General features: G+C 37.3%; 1 protein-coding gene across 12 annotated transcripts in view; it reads left to right on the top strand.

Annotated features, from left to right (window-relative positions):
* Nucleotides 1-25,879, top strand: part of SUPT3H (SPT3 homolog, SAGA and STAGA complex component) — a 562,387-nt gene that overhangs the window by 414,536 nt on the left and 121,972 nt on the right. For all 12 annotated transcript variants that reach the window (XR_010119263.1, XR_010119259.1, XR_010119262.1 and 9 more), the window contains 3 exons: nt 4,657-4,732; nt 12,242-12,354; nt 13,466-13,573. Coding sequence is in view for 7 of the 12 variants with exons in the window: in XM_063633191.1 (XP_063489261.1) it covers nt 4,657-4,732; nt 12,242-12,354; nt 13,466-13,573 (297 nt within the window). In the remaining 5 variants the exon portion in view is untranslated. The remainder of the gene's footprint in view (nt 1-4,656; nt 4,733-12,241; nt 12,355-13,465; nt 13,574-25,879) is intronic.

Here is a 25,879-nt window from a genome sequence, read left to right as displayed (position 1 = left end):
GGCCACTGTCTTGATTTTTTTAATGGATTTTTGTCTTTAAAACTGCCTTATCTCTCTGGGATTTGTAAAATTGGATTACAATTTGATCCTAATTCTTACAGTTTCTGGTCTTAGGCCAGTCAACACATACTTAAATGCATTTCTTTTGTCCTAGTCCATCCATTCATCTGTCCCTTGATTCAGCTAGTGAGGCCCAGGCAAATCCAAGCCTCAGCACTCTAGAAGAGCAGCACAGTTCCTGTGTTTGGAGAACATACAGTTCATGAAAGTTAGATATTTACTCCCTTTCTCAGTATTTAAGATGATAGTGGAAGGACAGGAGAAAATATAATACTCAGATGTTGAATTATTTGGATCATATGACCAAAATTTGTTCCTTTTTTTTGTATTTTTGAAACAATTCTGGGGGAAGAGAGGAATAAACAAAAATTAGGTGATAAGCGTATCCAAATCATCTTCATCATTGGCCAAAATTTGTTCTTTTTTTTTTTTTTTAAACAATTCAGCAGGAAGAGAGGGGAATAAACAAAAATTAGGTGATAAGCATATCCAAATCATCTTCATCATCCTCAAATCCAAGTCAGGGCATATATAGCTCAAAAAATCTCTGATTTCATGAACTCCTTTGATCATGCTCTGAATACCATTCATGTGTTATATCATGTAATATTCAAGGACATTAGTATTAGTACAGTGCTTCCAGTCTTTCTCACATCATGGCACACATAGAAAATGATAATATTTTTATCACCCACCAAGGTAAATGGACAAGGCAGCTGGTAGCAGATACCAGCCTAGTGGTTCTGCTGCCTCAGCTTCGTTCAGCATCCAGAGAGTGAATGGAATCAGTATCTCTACACACCTGTGACATGCTTGCACTGTCAGATACACTACAGTTCTACACTCTGCATTAGATTACCCCCAGCTTGTACATTATTTGCTGACCCAGGGCCTCGCTAATTTCTTTTTCTTATGAATAGTTTCAGCATGTTTTAATTGTAGGGGCTACATGACATGTTTTAGTAAGACAATATGTGAAATTTACAGTTTCTCAAAGGAAAACATTGGAATAAAAAATTACCATTAGTTGAAGACAGCTTCTTATAATGAAAATAGGCTGACTTAGGAATTGGGAGTCCTGGGCTTGAATTCTAACTTAGTCCACCTTTGACAAATCACTTCTCTGAGCCTCAATTCCCTCATCTTTGAATTGAAGAGATTTGAACAAGATAAAACTTTAAGCTGTCTTCTGTCTCTAAGCCATGATTTTGTATTGTCTATAAGTCTTTGCTATTGAGTCAGCTGCTTTGTGTTGAGTGTTTCCTGTGTGCTAGGCACAGGATAAATGATTTCTTATATATACCCTAGGGTCAGATTTGTGGGGCTGCTCAGATCAAAGTTTACTGCTTCGATGCTGGAGGAATTAAAAAAGAACTAGGATGCTCAATGAAGAAAAGAGAATAGGCATTGGAGAGGGTGTCTGAAAGGAATGAAGCTAGCCAAAATAATTTAGTCTTTCAGATGTTTATGGATATCTTTGAAATATTGTATCTGGCAATTCTGGCAACCTTAACCTCTGACGATAAATTTTGCTACCTCTCATTTCTAGAAACACTTATTGCCAGTACATCAGCTATGTAAGCATATATGCAGAGGCCAAATCTTGGTTGTCCAACTTGGTGGAAGAAAAAGTTAGTGTTAAGAATCCCTTTAGGAACATTCTTTTTCCATAGTTATCCAAGTCCTTTCTGTCCAGCCATGTATTGGTTGGAGGAGGCTACCAAGCTGGAGAGCAGCAGAGATGGTATGTAGAAATCATTAGATAATCATTCTCGATCTAGTTCCATTATGGTGATAGTCATTCGGCCTGTGGAATAAAACAGTCGCATTTGTTCATCCAACAAATGTTTATTGCTTATTTACCATGTGTCGGATATTTTCCTAGGAGCTAGAAATTCAAACCTGAGTGGTTCCTGCTATAGTGAGACACAGACAGATATATATACACAAACGTACGCACATAGATACAAATTAACATTAGTATTATCAGTCTTAGAGAGTTTATTTAAATAAACACATTAGCAACTTTTTTCTTTTTCTTTGAAACGGAGTCTCCCTCTGTTTCCCAGGGTGGAGTGCAGTGGCACGATCTCGGCTCACTGCAACCTCTGCCTCCCGAGTTCAAGCGATTCTCCTGCCTCAGCCTCCGAGTAGCTGGGACTACAGCCGCATGCAACCACACCCGGCTAATGTTTTATATTTTTAGTAGAGACGGGGTTTCACCATGTTAGCCAGGCTGGTCTCAATCTCCTGACCTCATGATCCACCCACCTCAGCCTCCCAAAGTGCTGGGATCCGCCTCAGCCTCCCAAAGTGCTGGGATTATAGGCATGAGCCACCGTGCCCAGCTGCAACTTTTTTTGTAATGTTCAAAACACATAAATAAATTCTCCCTTTCTTGCTTCCTGTTTTCATCAGGAAACATTTATTGAGTCATGTGTCAGATACATTAAAAAGAGGGCTAAAACTAGATCATGCATTTAAATATCAAAAAATACTTCCAAGTAAATAAAAACCCAATAATATACTCTTAAGGAGATGTGGCTGTGTGGTTGTTTATTTGTTTGAGACAGAGTCTCACTCTGTCACCCACGCTGGAGTGCAGTGGTGTGATCTCAGCTCACTGCAACCTCCATCTCCCAGGTTCAAGCAGTTCTCCTGCCTCAGCCTCCCAAGTAGGTGGGATTACAGGCCCATGCCACCACGTCCAGCTAATTTTTGTATTTTTAGTAGAGACAGGGTCTCTACTAAACTGCTCGAACTGCTGCCTTCAAGTGATCCACCTGCCTGGACCTCCCAAGTGCTGGGATTACAGGCGTGAGCCACCACACCCAGCCAAGATGTGATATTTCTGACATATGCACAAGAAAATATGTACATACATATATACATATATCTGTTTGTGTATATATATATATATATATATATAAAAAGATAAATTTATGTGTATATATGTGTACATATATAATTTATATATTTATCTTTATGTGTATATATATACACATACATATATACCTTATATGTGTGTATATATATATATATATATATAAAATGTTTGTACATGCCCAAAAAGGATACTTGAACCTAGTAGGTAAATAACCAAGAGAGGCTTGCGTTTGTGCCTGCATATATGTATGTTTGTGAGTATGTGGATGTGTGGGAGGTAAGGAATGAACGAAGGGAGAGAGGGAGGGAAAGAAAAAAGGGAGACGGAAAATAAGGAAGGGGAAAAACAGTCGGTGGTCTTAGAAGGAACCACAGTAATGACTAGTAATTTTTACCTTAACTCCCACTGCCCCATCTATATTCTCTATTAAGCTCCAGTTAGGCCGGGCGCGGTGGCTCACGCTTGTAATCCCAGCACTTTGGGAGGCCGAGGCGGGTGGATCACGAGGTCTGGAGATCGAGACCACGGTGAAACCCCGTCTCTACTAAAAATACAAAAAATTAGCCGGGCGTGGTGGCGGGCGCCTATAGTCCCAGCTACTCGGAGAGGCTGAGGCAGGAGAATGGCGTGAACCCGGGAGGCGGAGCTTGCAGTGAGCCGAGATTGCGCCACTGCACTCCAGCCTGGGTGCCCGGGTGACACAGCGAGACTCTGTCTCAAAAAAAAAAAAAAAAAAAAAAAGCTCCAGTTAGTACACCATTATTCATTCCATCAACTGACCTATCATTGGAATGGACTACTCACACAAATAAAAAGGAATAATTTCTGTTTCAAAAATACAAAAACATCGACAGACATTAGAAGAAATGGTACTTATGTGCTCTAACAACGATGGTAAAGGTAACTTGCTGAAAGTTCTTCCACAACAGAAAAAAAAAAAATTAAATCTCAGGGATTTTTTTGTTTTCTTTGCTGGGCAGAAATTCATTCCAAGAAGTACCAGCCTGTCTCATTTCAAAATGCTGTCCTTACCAAGGAAGCGGAAGTGGTTATATTCTTTCCCACCAAACTATGGATGAATTATAATTATCCTACCTCTTGTGGGACAGTGAAGCAGTAAACATCTGCTATACTGAATCAAAAACTCCACAAATGAAACTATACCAAATGAATCATACCTGGACTCAGATTAAAGGATCTGTATTGTGTTTACCTTTTTCTTTATTTTCTTGCAATCTGAAATATGGATTTGTCAACTGTGGCCCCAGATTCTAACTGAAAGGGAATATATGGATTCCATTCACTGATTTTTTTTTCCATTCACTGATTCTTGTTTAACATTGAACATCACAGCTTTAAAGCAGATTGACAATAATATTTGTAACAGTTTTTCTCTTTGGTTTATTATTCCCTCATCATTTTCTTTAAAAGGATGATACAAGTTAGAAAATTTAGACGTGAAGTCGTTTAGTTTTAGTTTCAATAACAAAGGAGCAGGAAGTGATATTTAAACTTTATTTCCAAAAGACACCAGCTTCACAACTAGTGTTAGTTATTGTAATTTTGTGTATCATGATCTATGTGGTAGTACTACCCTGTTCACCTGGAATAAGGAAAGTAAAATGGTACTTCAATTCTAAGTTTAAGCTGTGAAAACATATATAATAATCTGCTTGCTTTAAAAAATGTTATGTATTTTTATCTTTTAGAGAGCAGAAAGACAAACTCGAATTATGGATTCAGCTCAATATGCAGAATTCTGTGAAAGTCGACAATTAAGTTTCTGTAAGTAACTATTTAACTTTGCTTAGTTATACGCATAAGAGATTTCTATTATAGATGTACTAAAGTATGACAGGATCTGTTTCTTAGAAATTGGTGGATTTAATACATGTGTAGTTGTAACTGCTATAGAAACAACCTCTACATTGTGGGGAGCCTATAAACGATTTTCCTACATTCTACTGCTTTGCGATTAATAACATTAAGAGGTCTTAAGTGGTGCTGGTAATATACAGAGTGCTATGTTAATTATTTACAGTACTTCTAATCATAAAAATTCCATTGTCTTAATATTTCCATTGTAATTTCTAGTTTCCTAGTCATATTTACACTAGTATTTCTGATTGCATTTGATCCATAATGGACTCTAATAGCAGTCATGACATTTAAAGGCCCGTAATATTAATTATTTTCCCTTATGTATACTCATATTACCACAAAGGAACATATCACTGGTCTCTTCCATTTTTGTCTAACCTCCTACTGTGGCATGTATTCAGTGTTAGCCAAATTTATTAGTACATGCTCTAGTAACACTAGTAACCTCGTGGTAAAATTAGTACTTTCACATCACTGCACATCAGCTTATTAAAAGTGTATAATGACTCATAATAGTGAGCTAGATTGTGTAGCAAAACATCCTTACGGCAAAGTTTCAGTTGTGACTAAGGCTCTCGGGGTAAAAGTCAGAGAAGAAAGTGTGATGAAAAGTCCAGTTAAAAATATGACAAAGTAGCACATGACCATGGTCTGAGGGATTATAGAAACAATGGTGTCTTTAAATGAAAAGCTATTATGTGGTCACAATAACAGCATATTTGATTTGGAAAAAGAAAGAGAGAGCTTCATTTGTAGATTATAAAGTGCAAATAAATGACACATTTCATAGTATCCCATGTAAATGTCAGTAAAATATAGGAAAACATGTTTTGGAAGATTTTTTTTTTCTGACTAAATATACTTTCCAATTTGACTAACAACTTGGCATCATACATCTGTGAAGCATTAAGTAAATGGCACTTCAGATCATGGCAATTTCAGCAAATGAAAGGTTTTGTATTGTAATTTTTAGGTTTAAAAATGGCATTCAAGTCTTTATAAGTATCAACCTCCAGTTTATAAAGTAACATTTAGTGCAATTGAACTATTTTTTAAAATTATATTTTAAATTTAATTCACTTAAAGGAACAGACATACTACTTTCACACTAAAACTCATAATCTTAAAGTCTCCTAATATGCCTTCTCTTTGAAAATCAGATTTTCAGTTACTTCATGTTTTTTTGTTTGTTTTTGTTTGTTTTGTTTTGTTTTTGTTCTTGTTTTTTGTTTTTTTTTTGAGATGGAATCTCACTCTGTTGCCCAGTCTGGAGTGCAGTGGTGCAATCTCAGCTCACTGCAGCCTCCTCCTCCTCCTGGGTTCAAGTGATTCTCCTTGCCTCAACCTCCTGAGTAGCTGGGACTACAGGCGTGTACCACCACACCCAGCTAATTTTTGTATTTTTAATAGAGACAGGGTTTCACTATGTTGGCCAGGGTGGTCTTGAACTCCTGACCTCAGGTGAGCCACTGTGCCTGGCCCATGTTTTAACTCAATAATAAACTATAGTAGATTTAAAAATAGTATTTTCCCTTTCTGTATAAAATAACTATAGTATAAACAGTATATTGTGTTTAATTTTCTTTTCTTTAGAGTGGAAGGATTTGGTCATTTAAAACTATTTATATATGGTGCCCATAGGTGTTTTATTATGAAACCTTGGTGGGGAAATCTGTTTTATGTGGCAAAATACTGTGGTTGAGAATGCTTTAATCCACGTGGATCAGCAAATTCAGAAGCTATTCCTGCACTCGTCAGAGTGTTATGCTCTTTTCATTCTTCTCCTTCTAATAAATTACGAAGATACAGGAATTGTGGTCCTGCCATATGTATCTTCTTAAGTATTTGATCATAGCCATCCCTGGAATTACTGGTACATTTTAAAATAATGAGTCTGTAACTTTATAGGCTGAGGGTAAGCTGTAGCATCGACACACTAATCTAATTCACAATTCGGTCTTTTGTTTTTATATGTATATAAGTCAGAGTTATTTCTCTTAAAGTCTTTTAAAATCTGATATTTAATAATGACACACAAAGCTCGTAATTATAAAAAATAATTATAATAATTTAAATCATTAAAATTTATACTCTATAATTAAAATGTATAATTTTAATTGCATAATAAATGTGTAATTTTAATTGTATAATTTTAAATGTATAATAAAATGTATAATTATAAATTTAATGAAAATTAAATTATTTTCCAGTCCTTTACTTTCAACTTTTTATTTTATGTTTGGTTTTATCTAGATTTTCTTTGTAATCAGAGAGGCTCTGTGTATTTTCATTGATTAGTTTAATTTATATGGATTTAATTACTGATACTGTATATGCTGTCTTATCTTGTGTTTTAAATTTCTGTGCTTTTTAATTTGCTTTTTCTCCTCCTTTTCTATGTTGTATTAGATTGATTGGGTTTTCTTCATTTCTTTTTCCTCTGCTAGTTTGTAAGTCCTATATTCTCTTTGTTCTATTTCAGTTGCTATCTTTTTTTTTGATATACATCCATGACTTAAAGTTTTTAAAATTGTTAAGTATTTGGCTGGGCACGGTGGCTCACGCCTGTAATCCTAGTGCTTTGGGAGGCTGAGGCAGGTGGATCACCTAAAGTCAGGAGTTCGAGACCAGCCTGACCAACATGGTGAAACCGTCTCTCTACTAAAAATACAAAAAAGCAAACAAACAAACTAGCCAGGCGTAGTGGTGCATGCCTGTAATCCCAGCTACTTGGGAGGCCGAGGCAGGAGAGTCACTAGAACCCGGGAGGCGGAGGTTGCAGTGAGCCAAGATCGCGCCATTGCACTATCAGCCTGGGGGACAGGGCGAGACTCCGTCTCAAAAGAAAAAAAAAAAAAATTGATAAGTACTTAAACTTTCCTTCTTGGCCTAATGTCATTTTTTCCTACAGCTCTGCACAAGCTTAAAACACCCATTTTTTTTCTTAAACGGCCTTATTTTGCCCCCATACTTAAATGATTGTTTAGTTGGGTAGGAAATGGTAAGCTGGTAGTTACTTGTTAAGACATGATTCCCTTGTCTTTTGGCCCCTGTTGTTGGTAGAAGTTTGCTGTCAGTCTATTTATTATGTATTTTTCCTGTGGAAGAAACTAAGAGAATGAAGACATTGACTCCAGGTCCCCCCTTATATGGGGAAATGAACACACTGGCCAAAGTAGTTGCCCATAAATATGTATAAAGGAAAGGAATAAGGAACTCCTGCTAGGGAAGGTTCCAGGCAAAACCATGCCCTCTGAAGAAGGCTATTTTCAATTAGGTTGAAGTTGCGAAGTAGTTTCTTCTGAGTGGAATGAGCATTGCAGGGGACCCTAAGGAAAGGACTGGGAATGGAAAGACTGTTGGGAAGGGATGGGATAGAAATCACCGAACAGGATGCAGGCATGAGAGAATGGAATATTGCAAGAAACTTAAATTTTGTTAGTGATCATTGATAAGAAAGATAAAAAGTATGTGAGATTAACCTTAAATTTCCATATGAAATTATCATGTAAAGTTGTTTTTTAAGTTCAGCACAGGCTGAAAATCCAGGTAGTATTACAAAGCTAATAATCCTAGGAACTTCTGACCATTGCTCAGGATTCTGTTTAAGTTGTTAGTCAATTTCCAGGTTATCCTTTCTCCTGATACGTTGGGAAGAGGGGCAAAGGAGAAGGAACTTGTTTATTCTGAGGCGCCTCTCACCTCTTGATGAAAACAAACTGTCTTAACTAGAGGTATCTGTGCCTCCTTTGCTGGAACCAACAATACCTTGGAAGGGTCAGGCTTTAAAGCCATCCTTCTCCAGGTGACAGGGAAGGAATTAGCTCTCAAAGAATCTCCACCACTTGGTGGAACAGCAATAACTCAAGTGCATGTCTTTTGATGAATAGAAAAGTTTGGACTCTACTCTTTTATTTAAAAAATACTTCATTCGGCTGGGCGCGGTGGCTCACGCTTGTAATCCCAGCACTTTGGGAGGCCGAGGCGGGCGGATCACGAGGTCAGGAGATCGAGACCACGGTGAAACCCCGTCTCTACTAAAACTACAAAAAATTAGCCGGGCGTGGTGGCGGGCGCCTGTAGTCCCAGCTACTCGGAGAGGCTGAGACGGGAGAATGGCGTGAACCCGGGAGGCGGAGCTTGCAGTGAGCCGAGACTGCGCCACTGCACTCCAGCCTGGGCGACAGAGTGAGATTCCGTCTCAAAAAAAAAAAAAAAAAAAAAAAAAAAAAAAAAATACTTCATTCGTTTATTCATTTCTTCTGGAAATATTTCTTGTGAGTCTGCTAATGCCAGGCAGTATTCTAGGTGCTAAGGATACAGTTGGAGATACATGGTCCTTGTCCCTGCATTCTCGGTGGTTACAATCTAGCAAGGAAGCTAATTCTGTTGCTTATGTGGATAGATCCAACTGAATATTAATAATGATCCTTTCCCTCACTTTTAAAATCAACTGTTTAGAGCATAGTCACAAAATATCTGTTTCTGTCCTAAAGATCTGTCAAGGAGATAAGTGATTAATGTACATCTCATTGATCTTGCCAAATTGCTGCCTGTTAACTTTAACTTCAGAAGTATTCCACAGATGTTAAACAAGTGTTTGTGAGCTATTGCAGCATACTAGTTAGATGGAATGTTGCATGTCAGAAAGTATTTGGAAGATTTGTTACTTTGGGGAGATAGCTTTAAGGGGGATTATCATAATTCTGCCATATTTGACAGCTTTGGGTATATGCTTCGATAGCAGGACTTAATGTTTTCTATGATTTATTTAAAAGAGAACTCTTCTGTATGTGGAATCCTTGAAGATTCTATATAGAAGGATCAAAATACCATGCTTTGAGTTACTGTTAAGTGTTTTATAGACCTGTGGGGCCAGATTAATCAAAAGAATAATCAGTGGATTATAAAGAAAATCTTACAGATTTCATAAAATCTTCACTATCAGTCTTTCCCTCTAGGTTACTAGTTAAATGAATAATGTCTAATGAAGTCCCTATATCAAATTAGACTGCTTAGCACTGTGGCAGTGTAGAGATATTTAACTAAAGGTTACATACATGCTTGGTTCTGTATATGCTTGGTACTGTTACACATGCAGAGACATAAGGCATGGTCTTCTCCCACAAAAATTTGTAATATGGCTTAAGAAATTATAAGCATTTGTGAAAGAATATCTGTTGGTATCAGTGTTCAATAAATGGCTAGAGTAGGGAAATATACCTTTGGCCTGTATGATCAAGATTCATATAAATGAAGAAGAGTGATGGGAGACCATTCCATGGAAGGAAAGGAGTAGGAGTAGACACGCAGAGGAAAAGACTCAAGGCCAGGTGATGGTTTAATAGGGAAATATGGTAAAGGCTGCTTGGAATCAGTCTGGATGGTTTTGAGTCAGGCTTAAGAATTTAGACATCTTCATAATCAGAAAAAATGTAACCACAGGCTTAGATTAGACCAGATGTCAGTTTATTTAACTTTAAATTTACAACTTTGAGCCATTCTAGTAACAGACACTTTTTTTTTTTTTTTTTTTTTTTTTGAGACAGTTTCACCCTTGTGCAGTGGCGCCATCTCGGCTCACTGCAGCCTCCGCCTTCCGGTTTCAAGTGATTCTCCTGCCTCAGCCTCACGAGTAGCTGGGACTACAGGCACGCACCACCACGCCCAGCTAATTTTTTGTATTTTCAGTAGAGACGGGGTTTCACCATGTTGGCCAGGATGGTCTCGATCTCTTGACCTCGTGATCTGCCCACCTTGGCTTCCCGAAGTGCTGGGATTATAGGCGTGAGCCACCGCGCCCGGCCTAGACACTTTTTTAAAACATATTTCAGTAGGTTTTTTGGGGAACTGGTGGTGTTTAGTTACATGAATCTTTTTTTTTTTTTTTTTTTTTTTTTTTTTTTTTGAGACGGAGTTTCGCTCTCGCCCAGGCTGGAGTGCAGTGGCGCGATCTCGGCTCACTGCAAGCTCCGTCTCCCGGGTTCACGCCATTCTCCTGCCTCAGCCTCCCGAGTAGCTGGGACTACAGGCACCCGCTACCATGCCCGGCTAATTTTTTTTTGTATTTTTAGTAGAGACAGAGTTTCACCGTGTTAGCCAGGATGGTCTCGATCTCCTGACCTAGTGATCCGCCCGCCTCGGCCTCCCAAAGTGCTGGGATTACAGGCGTGAGCCACCGCGCCCGGCCTACATGAGTCTTTAGTAGCGATTTCTGAGATTTTGGTGCACCCATCACCTGAGCAGTGTGTACATTGTACCCAATGTGCAGTCTTTTATCCCTCACCCCCCTCCTACCCTTTCCCCTGAGTCCCCAAATTCCATTGTATCATTCTTATGCCTTTGCGTCCTCATAGTTTAGCTCTCAGTTATAAGTGAGAGCATACGATATTTGGGTTGCCATGAGGTGGAGGCGGGGTTAGGCTTGTCTGAGCTCAGACTCTTCTTGGGCAGGGCTTGCTGCGGCAGCTGTAGGGGATGAGGGTCTGGCTTCTAGAACAAGGGAGTTACGGTTCCCAGGGGCATTATGGCTGCCTCTGTTGCCCCACGCAGGTCGCCAGGGAAGTAGGGAAAGCCGGTAGCCGCAGGCCTCACCCAGCTCCCATGCAGCCCACAGCCCGAAAGGCCGGTCTCACTCCACCATGCCCCCTACCCGTAACAGCACCAACTTTATTTCCAGCAGCTGGTGGGCGGGGCTGAGAACTTTCCCCAGGCTACCGGCTTCCTAGCTGAGAAAGCAAGCCTACTCACAGTTCCTCTGCGTCCCACAGAGCCTGCAGCGGTGATCCACCTCCTTCAAGGGGTCTGTGGCTCTCGGCTTTCCTGGTATATTCCTGCAGTAGTTCTTGGAGCAAAAGTTCACGGTGTGGGTCTCCATATGCTGCTCTACCCATCCAAGCGGGAGCTGCAAGTTAATCCTGCCTCCTATCTGCCATTTTCCTCTGAGACTAGAGAGTATTTTTGAAAAGTATTAGCAATAGTTTCTTTATGTTTCTTTTTTCATCACAGGTTCTTCCTTGCAAGATTTTCTTTCTATATGAGTAAATTAAGGTTACATCAGACAAGAACATCTTCTGACTTCTTGTTGTAACATAAGCTGTAGCAAATGGTAAATCTGACAGTGTGAGAAGTATTAAATAGTTTAATATACTATGTCATATAGCATAGGTGTAAAATAAAAGACCCAAATACGTAAGAGAGTTGTTGAAAACAACCATTGTGTTGCCTTATAACTGAGAGTTAAAACTTGGATTTCTTGGGGCCAGAATATCTAGATATTAATTATTGCATTTTATGTGCATTATTTTTTGTGTACAATTCTGAGTATACTTTTTTTAATTTTGTGATAGTAATGTGCAGTATTAAAACACTTTAAAAAGTAAAATTTCTGCACTTTTTTTTTTTAATGGCTAGCCAAAAAAGCTTCCAAATTTCGAGACTGGTTGGACTGCAGCAGTATGGAGATAAAACCCAATGTTGTCGCAATGGAAATCTTAGCATATTTAGCGTATGAAACTGTGGCACAGGTAAGCATTCTAATCTGTCATATCGGACCACACTGGCTGGTTTTTCTTTATCTCTGCCCATGATCAGTTCTTCTTCTCCCTGCTGCTCTACAGTAATAACAGCCATGAATTCTCTCCTGTGACATTTACATCATTTTCTAAAATTTAGTTCAGTTGTGTGTCTCTGCATCCTCAATTCAAGTGGATGTTAGGATAGAAAAGAGTTTCTTGCACCTTTATCTTAATGAGAAATGGAATCCCTGCATGCTTTTTCTTGACATTGAACTCAAGTCCACATCTGCCTTGTTTAGAGATTATTTTTGAGCTTTGAAAAACACCTTTCTACGTATGTGAGAATTTAAGAGTACTTACCAAATTCTGGGTCTGGAATCGCCCTCTAAAAGACTTTCTCAAGATGTGGTCTTTAGACCACAGGCATCAGCATCTCCTTGGTTCTTGTTTAAAATGCAAATTCCGGCCAGGCGCTCCCTGGTTCTTGTTTAAAATGCAAATTCTGGCCAGGCGTGGTGGCTCACGCGTGTAATCCCAACACTTTGGGAGGCTGAGGCGGCTGGATCACCTGAGGTCAGGAGTTCAAGACCAGCCTGGCCAATATGGTGAAACCACATCTCTACTAATAATACCAAAAAAAAAGTTAGCCGGGCATGGTGGCAGGTGCCTGTAGTCCCAGCTACTCGGGGAGGCTGAGGCAGGAGAATCGTTTGAACCTACGAGGCTGAGGTTGCAGTGAGCTGAGGTCACACCATTGCACTCCAGCCTGGGCAAGAAGAGCGAAACTCCGTTTCAAAAATTAATCAAATAAAATAAGCAAATTCCTAGACTATATGCTTAAAACAGACCTACTGAATTAGAATCTCTGGACTTAAAGCCCAGAAATCTGCACTAGTGACTGTAAAATAAATTTTGAGAACTACTCTCCTAAAAAGTCAGAATATATCATGACTAGGTCCATTCACCAGTCAATGAAAGTGTGTGCTCATGTCTACAATATAGATTTTTAGGCAAGCAGGATTATCAGTAATATTCAGAATGTATTGCTTTTAGGTTTGCCACTTCAGTGGCATTCATGATTATTTCTAGCTATGTGACTTTCATTCTTCTGGTCTTCTAGTTAGTGGATCTGGCTCTTCTTGTGAGGCAGGACATGGTAACCAAGGCAGGGGACCCCTTCAGCCATGCCATTTCTGCAACCTTCATTCAGTATCACAACTCTGCTGAGGTAAGTACAAAAAAAATCTGTCTTAAAACATTTGTGAATTTTGACACATATCTGGTATTTACATTAGTGGTTCTTTAATAAAGATTATGCAGGAGTGTATAACCTTCAGTCAAAGAATCTTAATACATTAGACATTCAAATAAGTATTTAATTGAGCACCTACTGTGTGCCAGGCCCTGACAGTCCACTTAAGGCAATGACTTTTTTTGCCTTTTTCTTGCTTCACTTAGCTTTCCTAGCCCTTCATTGAAAGGGATAGTTGCAAGGCATTTCTTATTTTTATGGGAGATGAAAAACTGGTTTAGGTAATGTTGGAAAAGTCATTTATTTCTTTGTGCCTCAGAAGATAAGAGTGTTATCATTATTATTCATATAATAATCCCTGGCATTTATTGATAACTTTCCATTTCAATTATTGATTCATCTCTAAAAATGATTTAAAGAAGCTTGTCTTCATTCATTTTGAGTTTTTAGATTGCCCCTACTATGTGAAAATTATATTCTTTTCTGATCTGGCTTTGTTATGGGAACTGTAAAGTTTTTTTTCCAATTTTAAGGCTCTCTGTATAATAGCTGTGCACCACTTTTCACATACAGAATATCCTCTGTAAACAGCATCTACCTCAAAACCAGAAGTGTATTGCAGTGTGTTGAATGTATTTGCCAATATTTGACCCTTTTCACTAACAACAACAGCAGTTTCACGTAATTCGATCGAATATCCATAGATAAGACAGCAAGAAGGTTAAGTTCGCATCTGCAGGTAGAGTTGTGCAGTAAGTTTTGGATCAAATTGGTTGAAATATATAACCTGAAAATGGCTAAGCTCTGTTTTATATCCATACCTTGGTTACACATTTCTACTCCTTGTTAAATATCTATAGGCAAGGATAGTGGTTCAAATCATCTCTAAGAAGTGGTTGTAATCTTCTTTAGGTCACAGACCCCTTTGAGAATCTGATGAAAACTATAAACCCTTTTTCTATAAACACATTCACAAATTTTGTCTACAGTTTCAGATTGTTCATAGATATTCTGAAGCCATTCTGTGGATCCAAGGGATCTGTGAACCCTATGGACCCTAGGTTTAAATTTCTCTGCTCTAGGATACGTAGAAAATATGTTAAGATATATGCCTATATAGCATCTTATTACAAACAAAAAGACAATTTAACATTTTCTTATGCCCCTTGGAAAATCAAATTGGCTTGGAAACCAAATAGGGATTAAAATGTTTATGCCCATTAAAAATCCATTTTTTTCTTAGAAAAGGTCATACATCATTATCAGTCAACATACAAAAGTCCCTAAAGGTTACTTAGTTGATTAATCACCATTTGTTTTCTTTATGTTATAAACCCAAATTATGATGTCAAAAAACACCCTTTAAAATGTCTTTGATGCGTGTTCACTTTATGAATATGTGTATAAGTATGCTTTCCATTAACATCAGACAAATTTGTTACAACATTTCTAATTGAGAAAATTTACTGTGAACACAACGAGCCTAGTTTTCCTTTAACATTCAAGTGATTGCTTGCATGCCTAGGAAAACTCTTTATTTCCCCTCTTTTCTCAGTTCTCCAGGGTGGCCAAGCTGCCCTAGGCAACTGCTCAGCAACCGCAGCCGCTGTTCGCAGCTACCCAGCAGTTGAGAGGAATATCCTATATGTGCTGGATTTCCTGGGCTCTCTGGGAGGTGGGAGCATGAGGGTCAGAGAGCCTCCTGACAAAATATGTTAGTAGAAGCCTCAAACTTTTTTTCTGGCTGGCAGACACCCCTCCTCTCCTGTGACTGGTAGTCAAGATGGATATTCAGAGACTGGAAGTCTTCCTTCCTGCCCTTTATCACCTGACAAAATCAGCAGCCAACGTCAAGGGCCTGTACATCAAATACTATACCAAATTGAGTCCAAAGTGGGGCTATGGAGACTGGTATGATCTGTGTTCAGGGAGACAGGATATTTTGTAAAACAAGCAAATAATTGAACAAACAAACAGGTTAAGATGGCATATACTAGTTTCCAAATGAGTGACTCAGACAGAAAATACAGAAGTTTAAAAAAACAAACAAAAAAAAACCTTCTCTAGTTGCAGTCTAAGACTTTTAGAGAGAAAGCTGAGGTTAAAGGAAAAATAGGACTATGATAAGGTAAAAGTTAGGATAATACTCTAGGACTCAAAGACAGCATAAGTACCATTTTACAAGGGGAAAAACCCAACACTGTTTAAAATATTCAAGGATTAAGGTTCATAAAGAGGAATAGTAGGCGTTTGGATTAGAAAATTAACGCTCAGATTATATAGAGTCTTAGACTGCTAGAGTTAGGAAGGAATGAATGGTTGATGGTTTCTTGGCTGAAGGGTGAGGAGTTCAAAAGGGTGTTTTAAGATCCAAATGGTAGTGCCATGTACAGTGGATTAGAATTGGAAATTCAAGATGTGGGTTAATACACAGTGCATTTTATTTTAAGGGGTATCATTCTTGAGCACTAACCATATAAGGAACTGGGCTGGTTAAGCTTGGGTTCTTACTAGATTAGCAAGTTTAATATTAATTCAAGTTAACTTTCTAGATTTTCTGTTGCCCAGGCTGGAGTGCAGTGGCTATTCACAGGCATGATCATAGCGCACTGCAGCCTTGATCTCCTGGCCTCAAGCCACCTCTCTGCCTCATCCTCCCATGTAGCGGGGACTGCAGGCACACCACTATGCTCGGCTATTTTTTAAAATACATTATGAAGAATTGTGGGCCAGTAGTGCGGTTGGTATGATTGATAATGAGGAAAATGTAGATTAATAATACCATACATTAAAATGATTTTGAGATTTTTATTTGACTGTGAATTTCTTAGGAGCCAATATTGTGATGTGACTGATAAGGAATTTTTTTTAGTATTGGGCATCATCCTATAGAATGGACATTGACACAGTGGAGCATGTCTACAGGAGAGTAATGGGAGAGGGGGCAGGTGTGTGAAGAAACTGAAAAACATTTCTTGTAATAACTGCTGGGAGGAACTTGAGGTGTTTGACCATTAAAGAGAAGAGGCTATCAAATATAAGTCTTCAACTATTTAAAAGTGCTTCTACATAAAGAAAGAACAGACTTGCATGAACATATCAGTTTATGCATTCTCATGTTGGTGAATATCTGGACTGTCACCAGTTTCTGAGGTATTATGAATAAACCTGCTGTGAATATTATTGTACAAGTCTGGAAGGACAAATGCTTTCGTTTTTCTTAGGTAGATGCCAGCGAATGAAATTGTTGGGTCATAGAGTTAGGCATGTGTTTGGTTTTTAAAAAAACAGTAAGACTTTTTTTCCAAAGAGGTTGTACCATTTTATACTTCCACCAACAGTGTATTAGAGTTCCAGTTGCTCCACAGCTTCATCAACATTTGGCATTGTCATTTTTACTTTTAGCCACTCTAGTGGATATTTTCTGATAACAGTTTAAGTGTGTATTTCTCTGATGACTGATAAGATTGAGCACTTTTTAATGTATTGATTGGCCATTTATGTATCTTACTCTGGGAAGTGTCTCTTCAAATCCTTTACCCATTTTTTTTTTTTTTTTTTTTTTTTGCAGGCAAAGGGGCTGACTTTTATTACCAGTTTGTAGTTCTTTACATATCTTGTGATAACAGTCCTTTATCAAACATATTTTTCACATATTTTTCTCTCAGTTTGTTAGCTGAGAAATTTTAAGTTTCTGATGAAGCCTAATTTATCCAATTTTTTTCTTTTTTTGACAGTATTCTGCTTGCATTTATTTATTTTTTAATTTTTTTTTAATTATACTTTAAGTTCTAGGGTACATGTGCACAACCTGCAGGTTTGTTCATATGTATCCATGTGCCATGTTGGTGTGCTGCACCCATTAACTCGTCATTTACACTAGGTATGTCTCCTAATGCTATCCCTCCCTGTTCCCCCCACCCCATGACAGGCCCTGGTGTGTGATGTTCCCCACTCTGTCTCCAAGTGTTCTCATTGTTCAATTCCCACCTATAAGTGAGAACATGCGGTGTTTGGTTTTCTGTCCTTGCGTTAGTTTGCTCAGAATGATGTTTCCAGCTTCATCCACGTCCCTACAAAGGACATGAACTCTTCCTTTTTTATGGCTGCATAGTATTCCGTGGTGTATATGTGCCACATTTTCTTAATCCAGTCTATCATTGTTGGACATTTGGGTTGGTTCCAAGTCTTTGCTATTGAGAATAGTGCCACAATAAACATACGTGTGCATGTCTCTTTATAGCAACATAATTTATAATCCTTTGGGTATATACCCAGTAATGGGATGGCTGGGTCAAATGGTATTTCTAGTTCTAGATCCTTGAGCAATCACCGCACTGTCTTCCACAATGGTTGAATTAGTTTACAGTCCCACCAACAGTGTAAAAGTGTTCCTATTTCTCCACATCCTCTCCAGCACCTGTTCTTTCCTGACTTTTTAATGGTTGCCATTCTAACTGGTGTGAGATGGTATCTCATTGTGGTTTTGATTGGCATTTCTCTGCTGGCCAGTGATGATGAGTATTTTTTCATGTGTCTGTTGGCTGGATAAATGTCTTCTTTTGAGAAGTGTCTGTTCATATCCTTCACTCACTTTTTGACTGGGTTGTTTGATTTTTTCTTGTAAATTTGTTTAAGTTCTTTGTAGATTCTGGATATTAGCCCTTTGTCAGATGGGTAGATTGTAAAAATTTTCTCCCATTCTGTAGGTTGCCTGTTCACTCTGATGGTAGTTTCTTTTGCTGTGCAGAAGGTCTTTAGTTTAATTAGATCCCATTTGTCAATTTTGGCTTTTGTTGCCATTGCTTTCGGTGTTTCAGTCATGAAGTCCTTGCCCATGCCTGTGTCCTGAATGGTATTGCCTAGGTTTTCTTCTAGGGTTTTTATGGTTTTAGGTCTAACATTTAAGTCTTTAATCCATCTTGAATTAATTTTTGTGTAAGGTGTAACGAAGGGATCCAGTTTCAGTAACCAAAACAGCATGGTACTGGTACCAAAACAGAGATATACACCAATGGAACAGAACAGAGCCCTCAGAAATAATACCACACTTCCACAACCATCTGATCTTTGACAAATCTGACAAAAACAAGAAATGGGGAAAGGATTCCCTATTTAATAAATGGTGCTGGGAAAACTGGCTAGCTGTATGTAGAAAGCTGAAACTGGATCCCTTCCTTAACACAATTTTTTTCCTTTATATTTATTGCCTGTGTCCTAAGAAACCTTTGGCTACTCCCATGTCATGATGATATTGTCCTGTGTTTTCTTCTAGAAGCTTTATCCCTTTGGTTTTTGTATTTAGTTCTATTAATCTGGTCAAATTAAAATCCATTTATTGTATGAGTTGAAGCCAAATTCAATTTTTACTTATGGATATCTAGTTATTGCAGAACCATTTGCTGAAAGACTCTTTTCTCCCATTGGATTGCTTGAACAATATATCTAAATGAATTTATTTTTGGAGTTTCATTTGTGTTTATTTGATTATAATGTAAGTCTTCAAAGTCTGTTATTTTTTAAGCTTAATATGGACATGCCATGTTCTTCGCATTTCTATATAAATTTTAGAATCAAGTTGTTAGTTACTGCCAAAGAAAGAAAAAGAAAAAAGAAAAGCCTGATGGGACTTTGAAAGGACTTAGGTTGAATGCTTACATCAGTTTGGGATATGTTTTAGCAATACTAAATCTCACAATCCATGAACATGGATTTTCTCTCTGTTTTTTATATTTATGAAATATCTCTTTTTCTTACTGAAAATACTGTACATATGAAGTCTGTTTATCTGATTGATTTAGCCATTCCAGCCTTGTGACTGCTGTTTACATAATATGTTTTTCTATCTACTTCCTTTCAATATATTTGTATGTTTCTGCAGGCATACTTCAGAGATATTGCAGGTTTGTTTCCACACCACCATATTGAAGTGAATATTGCAGTAAAGCGAGTCACACAAATTTTCTGCTTTCCTGGTGCATATAAAAATTATGTTTACACTATACTGTAGTCTATAAGTCTTCAATGGCATTATGTCTAAAACATGTACATACTTTAATTTTAAAATACCTTATTTTTTAAATGCTAATTATCATCTGAGTCATTAGTATGTCATAATCTTTTTGCTGGTGGAAGGTTTTGCCTCGATGTTAATGGCTACTGATTGATCAGGGTGGTGGTTGCTGAAGGTTGGGGTAGCTGTGGCAATAGCTTAAGATAAGACAACAGTGTGAAGTTTGCCACATTGATTGACTCTTCCTTTCTTGAAAGATTTCTCTGTAGCATGTGATATTGTTTGATAGCATTTACCCATAGCAGTACTTCATTCATAATTGAAGTCAGTTCTCTCAAACCCTGACATTGCTTCATCAGCTAAGTTTATGGAACTAAGTCTAAGTCCTTTGTAGGAGTTTTTGTAGTTATTTTTAAAAATGTTCACAGCATCTTCACCAGATATAGACATCTTCTCAAGAAACCACTTTCTTGACTCATCCATAAGCAACAACTCTCACCCATTCAAGTTGTATCATGAGATTGAGCAGTTCAGTCACATCTTCAGGCTGCACTTGTAGTTCTCCTGCCATTTATACCACATCTGCAGTTACCTCCTCCACTGAAGTCTGGACCACTCAAAGCCATTCATGATAGTTAGAATCAGCTTCTTCCAGACTCCTGTAAATGTTGATATTTTGACCTCTTCACATGAATCACAGATGTTCTTAATGGCATGTAGAATAATGAATCCTTTCCAGAAGATTTTCATTTACTTTCCTTGGATCCATCAGAGGAATCACCATCTATGGCAGCAATAGTCTTATGAAACATATTTCTTAAGTAATAAAACTTGAAAGTTGAAATTATTTCTTGAACCGTGCTGCAGAATGGATTTTGTTAGCGATCATGAAGACAATGTTCATCTTTTTGTACTTCTCCAGCAGAGCTCTTGGGTGACCAGATACATTGTCAATGAGCAGTAATTATTTTGAAAGGAATCTTTTTTTCATGAATAGTAGGTCTCAACACTGGACTTAAAATATTCAATAAGTCATGCCGTAAATGGATATGCTGTCATCTAGGCTTTGTTGTTCCATTTATAGAGCATAAGCAGAATAGATTTAGCATAATTCTTCAGGATCCTGATTTTTAGAATGGTACATGAACACTAGCTAAAACTTAAAATCACCAGCTGCATGAGCCCCTGACAAGAGAGTCAGCTTTGAAGCTTTGAAGCCAGGCATTGATTTCTCCTCTCTAGCTATGAATGGCCAAGATGGCATCTTCTTCTAATAGCCATTTCATCTACAATGAAAATCTGTTGTTACATGTAGCCATCTTCATCACTGATCTTAGCTAAACCTTCAGGACAACTTGCTACAGCTTCTACATCATCATTCGCTGCTTCACCTTGCACTTTCATATTATAGAGATGGCTTCTTTCCTAAATCTTATGAACCAGTCTCTGGTAGCCTCTAACTTTTCTTTTGCATGTTTCTCATCTCTCTCAGCCTTCACAGAATTAAAGAGAGTTAGCACCTTGCTCTGGATTAGGCTTTGGCTTAAGGAAATGTCATGGCTAGTTTGATGTTCTATTTATCCTACTGAAACATTCTCCATATCAGCAATAAGGCTGTTTCACCTTCTTATCATTTGTATGTTCAGTGGACCAGCATTTTGAAATTTTCTTCAAGAACTTTGCCTTGGCACTCACAGCTTGGCTATTTGGGGCAAGAGGGCTAGCTTTCATCCTGTCTTGGCTTTTAACATGCCTCCTTCACTAAGCTTAATCATTTGTAGCCTTTGATTTAAAGTGAGGGACATGCAACTCTTCCTTACATCTGAAATACTTAGAGGCCATTGTAGGGTTATTAATGGGCCTAATTTCAGCATTGTTGTGTCTCAGGGAATAGAGAGGCCTGAGGGAAGAAAGATGGAGGAACAGCTAGTCAGTGAAGTAGTCAGAACAAACATTTATTAAATTTGCTATCTCATATTAATACAGTTAGTGGTGCCCCAAAACAATTACAATAGTAACACTAAAGATCATAGATCACCATAACAGATAAAATAATAATGAAAATATTTGAAATACTGTGAAAAATACCAAAATATGACACAGAGACATAAAGTTGGACACATACAGGCTTTTGGAAAAATGGCACTGATAAGACTTGCTTGATTTAGGGTTACCGCAAACCTTAAATTTGCAAAACATATAACATCTGTGAAGCACAATAAAGCAAAGTGCAATAAAGTGAGGTATGCCTGTTTTGAAAGATAAATATAATATATTTAAAGTCATCTCTTATAGTTGGCAAATAATTGGGTCTTGCTTCTTTATTCCTCCTTTCTGTCTGTGTCTTTTTTTCTTTTCTTTTCTTTTCTTTCTTTCTTTTTTGGAGAGAGGGTCTTGCTTTGTCTCCTAGGATGGAGTATAGTAGCATGATCATAGCTCACTGCAGCCTGAATCTCCCAAGCTCAAGCAATCCTCCCACCTCAGCCTCCTGAGTAGCTGGGACTACAGGCATGCACCACTACACCTAGCTAATTATTGTATTTTTTTTTGTAGAGACAGGGTTTCACTGTGTTGCCCAGGCTATTCTCAAACTCCTGGGCTCAAGTGATCCACCCACCTCAGCCTCCCAAAGTGCTGGGATTATAGGCATGAGCTGCCGTGCCCTCCCCCTATCTGTATCTTTTAATTGTAGTCCATAATTCTGTGATATTTGATGGATTAATTCACGTGGTTGGATATAGGGTAACTTTCCCTATTTGTTTTCTGCTTATTTCCTCTTTTATTGTTTATCTGTTTCTCTTTCCTGTCTTCTTTTGGGTTGTGTGTTTTTTTAGAAATTCCTTTTAATTTATATATTGATTTCTTTATGATATCTTTTTGCATCCTATTTTCAGTAGTCATGGTAAGGATTACAATGTACATCCTTAAATGTTCAGTATACTTGGGAGTTATTATACTACTTAACTCACATAAAATGTAAGAATCTTCTATATATATAGGTCCAGGTCCTTTATGCTATAATTGTCATGCATACTACATCTATATATATTATAAGCCATAATACCATAATTTTTGTCTTAAATAATCTAGTGTGTTTTAATGAAACTAAGAGAAAAAATGGAGCTTCACTTGATCTTAGCCAAAAGGCTGAGAAGCAACTAAAAAAAAAGAGCTTATTGTTTACCATTCCCATTGTTCTTTATTTCTCTTTCATAATGAGTTTTCTTGTATCGTTTTTCTTTTCTATTCTGCTAAATTTTGTTTAACATTTGTTGTAGTGCAAGTTAGCTAGTGATGGTTATCTTAGTTTTGATATTTCTGAAAAAGTCTTTACTTTTTCTTCATTCTTGGATGATGTTTCATTAGATACAGAATTCTGTCTCGAAAATTTTATTTTTCAGTATTTTAATGATGTCATTCCACTTTTTTCTCTATTGTTTTCAATCATAAGTCAGTAGATTTCTATTATTGTTTCCCTGTATCTAATGTGTTGTTTTTTCTGGATACTTTCAGAATTGTATTTTTACTTTTGATGTTCAGCTGTTTGGCCGTGATATCCATAGACATGGTTTTCTTTGTATTTATCCTGCTGAAAATTCACTGAGATTCTTGAATCTTGAATCTGTTGAATCAAAGACAGTGTATGTCTTTAACCAAATTAGGGGACTTTTTGGCAGTTATTTCTTCAGATTTTTTTCTGCCTTATTCCCTCTCCTTCACTTCTGAAACTCCAAGTACATTGTATTAGTAACTTTGATATTATTCCATAGGTAACTCAGGTGCTTTTTAATTCCTCTTTTAATATTTTCTCTCTATTCTTCAGATTGGAGCAATTCTATTGAACTTTTATCTTCTATACATTTCTTTCTGTCAGCTGCAATCTACTGTGACACCCATCCAGTAATATTTTATTTCTGATATTTTATACTTATAGAATTTCTATTTGATTTTTTATAGTTTCCATTTATCTATCATACCATTATTTTTTATTTGTCCGTTTGTTACAAATGTATTTTATTTTGTGCTTTGGAGCATGGTTAGAATTGCTGTTTTAAAATTCTTGGTTGCAAAATTAAATATGTGAATTTTCTTGATCTCCATTGAATATAAGTCATGCTTTCTTGTGTTTTTGCATGTCTGGTAATTTTGAATTGTAAAGTGGACATTGTGAGTAATACATCATAGGCATTTTGGGATTCTGTTTTATTCCTATGAATATATTGTTTTTATTGGTGGTGGTGGTAGTGGTGTTGGTATATGTGTTCAGCAGGGAAGTTACTTTTCTAGACTCACCTGTAAACTTTGAACTCCTCATCAGTGGCAGCAACTAGAATGTCTTTTCGCTTTAGTGAGATTGCATGCATTTCATACCATACAGGAAGAACTTAGGGGTTAGTAAAAGATTTGAGGAAAGCCATACATGATGGCACTTGTTATTTCAGCTACTCAGGAGGCTGAGATAGGAAGATCACTTTAGCCTGGGAGTTTCAGACTAGCCCGGACATAGTGAGACCCCATCTCTCCCCACCCACAAAAAAAGATTTGGGTAAAATTTGTACACCGAATTTGGGGCTCCGCCTCTTTCTGTTCTGTCCCTTTGGGGATTTCCTTTCTCATTCTGCATGTACTGTGATTGTCCGAACTCTGGCATCTCGTTTATCAAGGATCTAAGATTATATGTTAGCCACTCCTCTACCCACTGGATGCTGCCCTTAGGCTAAAACTGTAAAGACAGGAAATCCACCCACTGACATTCCCTTCTAAAAGTACATACTACCGTTTCCAGTTTCAGTCTGGTTTTGATCAGTCTTCAGTGCTTTCATATACTTGTTTTTTTTTTATTAGCTATTCAAAACTTATAAGAATTTCAGCTATTGTACTCTGCAGCTCATTCAGTAACTAAAACTATGGTAACAGAATGTTACCTAAACGACCTCTTCAGTTAATTTGATTCACAAAGTATGTGAGAAGGAGTTGTAATTAACCTAGTGATATGTATAGATAAATTAATTTTTTATAAGTTTTTAGAAATTCTTGACATTTTTCTCCGTATATTTAAACATTTCTCCCCGATCCTGTTGAAAACTATTAAATTGGAGTTATTTTACAACAAAGTTTTCCTGAGGAAAGTATTATCCAAGTCTATGTCTGTATTCGAAATTAGTGGCATCAGAATTAATAATGTTCCACTTCAGAGGCTTTAATTATTTTTCTACTCATTTATACACTTCTTTCTATATTCAGACTTTTGCTATATTTTGAGTTTTACTCACAGGAAACTTCAGCTATGATGCTATAATGGTTCAAGTAATCCTGCATATAATGATAAAATCTCTACACTCAATACGTGTATTACAAGCCAAGAGATTGGATGTATAGTTATATCCGTAATACTATTGTTGTAGCCTTGGACATGTCCCATATTTTCACTCTTTCATCTATAAAATTGTGTAGGAGTTGGAAACATTTAGAATAGACCATTCTTATGTCCCCTCCAGAGATAATATTGTATGAATCCTTGAATTTAGTGAACCTCTATTATTTTTTCCTTAAACACCTTTCTGATTTTAATTAAAGAAAACCTTTTTCAGTCACCTACAAAGAAAACCCCATCAGACTAACAGCAGACTTCTCAGCAAAACCTTACAGGCAGGCTAGGAAATAATGGGATGGCATTTTCAAAGTACTGAAAGAAGAAAAACTGTCAGCCAAGAATTTTGTGTACAGTAAGATTAAGCTTCATAAATGAAGGAGAAATAGCTTTTCCCAGGTAAGCAAACACTGAGGGACTTCATCACCCTAGTCTGACCTTACACAAAATTCTCAAAGGAGTCCTAAACATGGAAACAAAAGGTTAATATTCGCCATCATACTAAGACACAAAAGTATAAAATTCTCAGGTCTTATAAAATATCACACAAAGAAGGAAGAGAAATGAATCAGACGGCAATTTGGCAGAATTCCACCAAACCACAAAGAGAAAAAGAAACAAAGAATTTATCAAACAACTAGAAAATAATTAACAATATCACAGGAGCAAAACCTCACTTATCAATATTAACTGTGACATAAATGGTTTACATGCTCCACTTAAAAAATATAGATTGGCAGAATGGATAGAAAAAACAAAACATGATTTAACTATATGTTGCTTACAAGAAACTCACTTTACCTATAAAGACATATATGGACTGAAAGTGAAAGGGAGGAAAAAGATATTTCATGCAGATAGAAAGCAAAAGTGAACAGCAATAGTGATACTTAGATAA

This window comes from Symphalangus syndactylus, chromosome 23 (assembly GCF_028878055.3).
Source record: "Symphalangus syndactylus isolate Jambi chromosome 23, NHGRI_mSymSyn1-v2.1_pri, whole genome shotgun sequence".
Taxonomy (NCBI): Eukaryota; Metazoa; Chordata; class Mammalia; order Primates; family Hylobatidae; genus Symphalangus; species Symphalangus syndactylus.
The sequence above is the reverse complement of the archived record's forward strand: the minus strand, read 5'-3'. Positions and strand labels throughout refer to the sequence as shown.